General features: G+C 34.5%; 1 protein-coding gene across 1 annotated transcript; it reads left to right on the forward strand.

The window, feature by feature from the left end:
• Positions 1-1,405: 1,405 nt before the first annotated feature.
• On the forward strand, positions 1,406-6,593 carry LOC150033472 (uncharacterized). Its single transcript, XM_090306180.1, has 3 exons — positions 1,406-1,741; positions 2,152-2,751; positions 3,427-6,593. Exons 2-3 carry the CDS (start codon positions 2,203-2,205, stop codon positions 3,448-3,450), a joined length of 573 nt encoding a protein of 190 aa, XP_090162306.1. The 5' UTR covers positions 1,406-1,741; positions 2,152-2,202; the 3' UTR covers positions 3,451-6,593.
• Positions 6,594-6,890: the final 297 nt, after the last annotated feature.

The following is a 6,890-nucleotide window of genomic DNA, read 5'->3' on the forward strand; positions in this document are numbered from 1 at the left end:
AATAATTTTTTATTCAATATATTTTAATTTACTGCACCATTATATGGCAATTCACATAATTTTTCTTTCTAAATTTACCGCATATTTAAATGTGTTGCCATTGTCAATATAATAGTAGAACAAAAAAAGAAAACTTAAAGGAATTGCATTTGGAAGGATTTAAATCTAATCCTATTGAGGAATGGCTTGCATCCTCCTACAGTGTCGTCATATAATCATTTTGATAAGTAAAATGACCTTATTTTATACAAATATGAAAATGCAATAAAGTTGATGGGACTTGAGTTGCCTCTAGTCTTATTTGGATATACAGATCGGAGAATGCTCCTTTGTTTTTTTTTTTCTTATGCTATATAATTTTGTTTTTTTTACTAAAAAAACCCAAATATAGAAGTGGAAGATCCAACCATTTCATAAAAGACATTAATTATTTTCATTCATTATAAAAAAAAAATAGTAAAAATAAAAGAATTGTATTCTGAATGATTTAAATCTGATCTTACGGGAAATGATTTAGCATCCTACTATAATGTCAGATAGCCATTTTAATAACTAAAATAACTTTGTTTTATACTAATATAAACATGTATTGAAGTTGATGAGAGGCGAGCCCCTGGGCTATAATAAATTCGCCTCTAGTTCTAAGTGAACATGCAAAATTTTTTAATAGAAAACGTTCCTTTATTTTTTTCTTGTGCTATATAGCTTTGTTTTTTTGTACTAAAAAAGCCCAAATATAGAAGTGGAAGATCCAACAATTTCATAAAAGGCAATAATTATTTTCGTCCATTGTAAAAAAAGAAAATAATTTAAAGAAATTGCATTCAGAAGGATTAAAATCCGATCCTATTGAGGAATGATTTGAACATCCTACCACAATGTCACAACCATTTTGATAATTGAAATGATTTTGTTTTATACTAAAATAAAAATGCATAGAAGTTGATGGGACTTAACCTCTAGATCTATGGTAAATTCGCCTCTAGTCCAACACGAACATACAAAATTTTAGTGGAGAATGCTCATTTGTTTTTTTCTTGTACTAAAAAATCTAAATATAAAAGTGGAAGATCCAACATTCAATCTCGTAAAAAACAATAAGTATTATCATGGATTGTAAAAAAGATAGTACTTTTATCAACTAGGTTATATTCAATGGACTAAAATGAAACCTTCTTAATAAATACAAATATCAAACATTAAATTAAATGTAACGCCTACCTTGAAAATATAGAAATTCTAGGGTAAAATTTGGTCATCCTACCAAATCTAGGAGTAAACATTAATGTGGATGAATAAAAGTTGCAATTTTAGTGAAAAATAAAGATGGAATATTTGTAATTTCAAAAAAAAAAAAAAAAAAAAAAAAAAAAACCCTAGTTCATAGGCGTAAGAAGAGTAGTGGAATTTTAGGTGTATTTCTTAAAAATGACTGCAGGACACACACAAGATCTTTGTTCACAAGTCGAGGTCACTATCCAAATCCATCAACATTCTTACCAAACTCAAATCCAACGTCCCAACTTCTTCTTCTTCTTCTTCCTTCTGCAACTCAATTATTCACTCAATTTCTAAAAACCGACTCCATTTTCGGACCTTTTGAAGAATCATTTTCAGGGTTTGAGTCCAATTACTGTTGCCGGGACACACTTTCCGACTGCCCTCAATTTTCTGATTTCCCCTTACGATCCTAATCCTATGTCTCCGAACTTTGCCTCATTTTTAGTTCGTGGGTTTTCAGGTGTGTTTTCAAAGTCTTTTCTTTTCTGTTCGTTATGTATCTTCAATTGTCTTGATCTTTGTATCTTTTGTTGAATGTTTGTCTTTGATGGGTTCTATTTTTGAGATGTGGTTCTCGATTGCTCAATTGCCTTTGATTTTATTTCTCGTTCATCAGCTAATTGGATATACTTTGGCATCTAATGGATGCTTGGGGTTTTTTAATTTACTCATTGATGTGTCCTCGTCTTACATTGTTTGTTTATCCCTTTTTCTTAAATGTATATTTACTTCATGTATTTTCTGTCAAGATTTTCATATTTGTATGTTGATAAACTTTCGAGATTGGGGGTTTTGGTTTCCCCTCTATATATTCAATAGTGGAAATCATGTGTCTGACTTATGTTTGTTTGAATTTATTGAATCCCATAGGTTTCATTTTCTTAAAAGCTGAATTATCTCGGAGATAAAAAGGAGGAGAGAATGAAGATGAGGAACAGATACAGGAAATCAACTACTTTACGTTGCCATACAGGGAGCAGATGTTTGATATCTGTGGTAATTGGGAGTCTAATGGGGTGTATTCTTCTGCTGAATTTATATTCCGCTAATAGTCGTAAGGATGAGATAGGTCAGGGTATTCAACTTCGAACAAGTCATCACCTTCACTTCCGTGAACTTGAAGAGGTGGAAGAAGAAAACATTCAAATTCCCCCTCCCCGTAAGAGATCTCCACGTGCATCAAAGCGAAGACCAAAGAGAACGCCGACACTGATTGATGAATTTCTTGATGAAGATTCACAGCTTAGACACAAATTCTTTCCTGATCATAAAACTTCTGTTGATCCAATGATGACAGGAAATGATAGTATGTTCTATTATCCGGGGAGAGTTTGGCTGGATACTGAAGGTAATCCCATTCAAGCTCACGGAGGTGGAGTGTTATTAGATGAAAGATCTGAAACATACTATTGGTATGGAGAGTATAAAGATGGCCCCACCTACCATGCTCACAAAAAGGGAGCTGCAAGGGTAAAAGCTATACTCTACCTTTCTGGACCTCCATTTTCTATAATGCTAGTCTAATGCTTCCATAGGTAAAAATTTCCTATTGCATAAACAGTTGGCGTGAATCTCTATGAATTTGTGTGGAAACAACAGACTTTGAGTAGTACTCGAGTCTTTTTACCTCCTTTTCCATTATTAACGATAGTGTCTTCTCTATTATATTTATGGAAACTTCCAATGCCATAATTGTTTCTTTTTCAGATAAGAAGTCCTCTTTTTCTTTCTTTTGTTATTTTGTACAGATTACTGCTTCTACTTGGAGTGGTTAGCATAGGCTTTTTGGTAATTACTCCATCGACTCCATCATTATAGTTTAGACTGGATGGTCTTTCTGTAATTCTTCTTTTGGGAAAAGGGATGCCTTATTCCTTTGTCCCTAGTTCTTTTTTTTGTTTGTCTTTGGCTCTTTGAATGAATCTCTCCGTCTCTTATCATTAAAAAAAGTCGATTATTGCTCCATGGTGGTTTTAATGACTTTATGTCTCTATCTTCTTAAATATGAAGTATCAGCTCTTTTGATCGTTTTATGTTGAGTTCCTTCTAGTTCATCATGTTTATGGATCTTTTTGGTTTTTTAGATGGTATGTGATGCTTGGGAGCCTCCAACTTATGGATCTTATTACTTCAATGTCTTGCTAGGATAACAATGAGAAGAAATTTTAAGGCAGAGGAAGCGAGTACACTTTGTTCTCTTCCTAAAGTTGCTGCAAGTGATTTGTGGAAATCAAAGAGTTTACTAAATGTGAATATCCTAATCTGATTGGTTTTTGGGAAGCTTAAAACACAGCCGAGACCTTACACAAACGTGAAGAAGTTACAAGAAAATAATTACCAGACAATGAACCTTGTTTTGGGGCAAGGAAAGAAGATCAAATTGACATGATTTTTCTAAATTCCTAGACCTTCCCTTTTTAAAATTATATTTGGTTCCTTTTAAGCTGAATTAACCAAAAACAGGAACAACATGGCACTAACCCGACTCCTCAACTTTTTTTTTTTTGGAAAAAAACCCATGCAGATTAGGACAAGAAATCCTTGGTGATTAGAGAAACACCATTCTAACTTTTGATTCAAACCAATGGGGTTATAAGACTTAACTACCATATGGTTCTTTTTTGTCCCACCGAATAAAGATTGAATCCTTGTCTTCGACAGTTTTTACCCGGCGGAGAACTTCCAGCTATCAAGGAGATGAAAAGCTATGTGAAGTAAAGTCGCCGACTGCTACACCTAATTTGGAAATTCAAGATTCCAAAAAGCTGAAAGTTCTTTCATGGCCACTAGCCCATAGAAGTTTGAACACCCACAAGAAGCTTCAAAGGAAGTTTCAACTTTCAAAATTGGACGATCTCTCCTTCTATGTGTCACCTTGCTTACAAGAGGAGGAATCCCACGATCACTTGTTCTTGCATTGTCCTCTGGTGTCTAAAGGGTGGCAGTTTTTCTGCAATGCGTTTGGGGTGGATTATTGGCTTCCCTAAAGAGATTTATGATTGGCTTATGGAAGTGCCCAATGGTAGGATGCTTCCTGTCAAGGGGAAAGTCCTTTGGAGATGTGCTATGCCTTCCCTCCATTAGAGCCTTTGGAAGGAAAGGAATAGTCAGGTTTTTTTAATATAAGTATTCTTTTTCAGTGTCCTTTTGAGTTTTGACTAATGGTGCAACACAAGGCCTCTTGGTGGTCTTAAACTTCAGAAAGAAATGTGAGACATTTTTCACCATCGTGTCTACACAAACTGCAGGAGTACGAGAAGAGAAAGAAATTTGGATTCTATCACTCATGTTAATGATTAACTTTATTTGGCATTTTATAGAAAATAAAAAGGTAAAATAGCAGGTATTGAGTCCATTGGAGGCTCGGGCGGGACCCTTGTCCTTTGGGACAGCAGATCTATGGCCCCCCTTGTGGTGGTCAAAGGTTGTACACAGTTTCAATTCCTTTTTGTTCTCTTTGAGGCCCAGAGGAAGGATGAGTTTGGTGGTCAGTTTAGTTGTGTGGGCCCTGTTGGTACATGGCAAGGGACTTTAATGTGATTTGTTTCCTTGTTGAGAAGGTCTTGGTCGGTAGTAGGACAATAGAGTCAATGAGGCTCTTCAATGATTTTATTGAGAGAAATAGCTTCTTTGATCTATGGTGCATTATTTGCTAAAGGAGATCATCTATTTGGGAATCTAAACTTGCATACTCAATAAAGATGTTTCTTCCATAAATTTGTGAGATTTTTGGAAAATCTATAAGGTCATCAAGATATCACTTTGAAAAGTGGGACATTAGCAAGCACATTAAACCATAATTTATTAACGCCTAAAGGTTATAAAAGTTGGATTAACATCATAAACTAACCTCTTCCTTATTAGAATATGCAAACTTTTGTGGCCACAGGGCAGGACTTTGATGGTCCGATTCGGGTTTCATTGAAGATTCTAAATCTGTTAGATTGTAGTGCAGCTTATATTGAAGTTCATAAGAATATTTGTGGTGGCTACAATTGAAATCACAAATCCGACAAAGGGTAGTTTTTTTCCTTTAATTTTTGGGATATCACTCCTAATGATTTTCTTTTCATCTTAATGTCTTTTAAGAGCACTTCAGAACTTAAAGACTCTTCCATCTTAAAGCGTTTTAAGAGCACTTTGGATCTGAAAGACTTGTCTAATCTGCTGGAGATTGTACGAGCTTGTTCAATAATTGAACATGAGAACTCACATCTTCATACTTGTTCTTCACCTCTTGATGATTCATTTACTAGTGTTTTTGCATGCTTCAAAGTTCAAAGGATATATCAGGGATGCCTATTGAGCCTATTAATGAGACCACCATATGGTGACTCCTGTAGTACGCTTGAGTCTTCTAATCCCCTAAGCATTGAAGAGGTGAAAGATTTTTTTATTGCAATTAATCTCCAATACAATACTCGAAGAAAAGTACATCACTCTTTTGGTTCCTCCAATCAATGAGGGATAATTCTCTGAACTCAAATTGTATCGAGGAAAAAGTTCCGAGTTATTTGGCTCCATCTTTCATAATAGCGAGAAGCATCTCTTAGGTTTACAGTGGAGAAGTACTTTTTGGAGTACATTTTGATGGTATTTTCACTAAAGAAGTATTTCATTCTTCAAAGGATCGTTCTGCTTCTTCTCTCTCATTATGTTGATAATTCTGCTGCAACTTTTTATGTTAGCTTGAGTTATGTGGAATCTACCATTAAGTTTATGGGAAACAATATTGATGATACTGGTGCAGAAGATTCTTTGTCGATTTAGTACTATTATTTCAAGAAAGTGACAAAGAGACTCATTTTTCTATTCCTTCATCAATGTGTAAGTCTCCTAGTCTTGGGAATAGTAGGATTATTAGTAAATATTAGGATAAGTATTAGAAGGGGCAAATGAGTAATTAGATATGAAGTTTGTTAGGGATTTTAGTTATAAATAGAAGGAGAGGGGTTGGAGGGGGGTGAAGAATTTGGTGAGAATTTCCATTGGGGAATTTGGGAGAGACTAGCCCTCTCGAAAGGCTAGGATTTATCTTGTTAGTTTGTGAGTTTATAGCATATTTCAATACATTTTCCTATATTTCTATAATTGAATTGTCCTTTAGTTTTTTTATATCTTTTAGTACCGTTCTTGTTAGGAGGTTTCCTTACACAATGCCTTGCAAATTTGTTTCTCTTATTGAAGTTTGTGTCTCGAGTTACATGAAATTACTTCATTGAATTCCTCAGACATTCCTTATTGATGCTTGATTGCTCTTTTGATATTGAGGCTTGGGTTCAGTGGTCCTTGCTTGGTGATAATTCTTGAGATGGCTTTGGTCCGATTTTCAGAGTGCAGCCTTCTGTATTGAGTTTGGTCTTTTGGTCTTCCTCTTTACTAGTTTCTTTTTGTTTTGCTCGCTCAATGTTTTCTCATTGTCGAAGTTTCTTTTATGTTTTCTGTTCTTTTTGGTTCTGTGTAGTGGATCTTTATGTGTTTTATTTTATCCTCTCCTTTACAGAGTTTGTATCTTTGAGCATCAGTCTCTATTTATTTATTCAATGAAACGTTTTCTCTTGTAAAAAAAAATACATTGGGTTACGCCTTTTCTGGTTTAATTATAAAAA

Source organism: Benincasa hispida, chromosome 10, assembly GCF_027475165.1.
Source record: "Benincasa hispida cultivar pf3 chromosome 10, pf3_genome.v1.1, whole genome shotgun sequence".
Lineage (NCBI taxonomy): Eukaryota > Viridiplantae > Streptophyta > Magnoliopsida > Cucurbitales > Cucurbitaceae > Benincasa > Benincasa hispida.

Coding starts and splice junctions, on each gene's coding strand:
- LOC150033472 (XM_090306180.1), top strand. CDS start 2,203: ATGAAGATGAGGAACAGATACAGGAAATCAACTACTTTACGTTGCCAT. Junction 2,752..3,426: donor ACAAAAAGGGAGCTGCAAGG/GTAAAAGCTATA, acceptor ATGTCTTGCTAG/GATAACAATGAGAAGAAATT.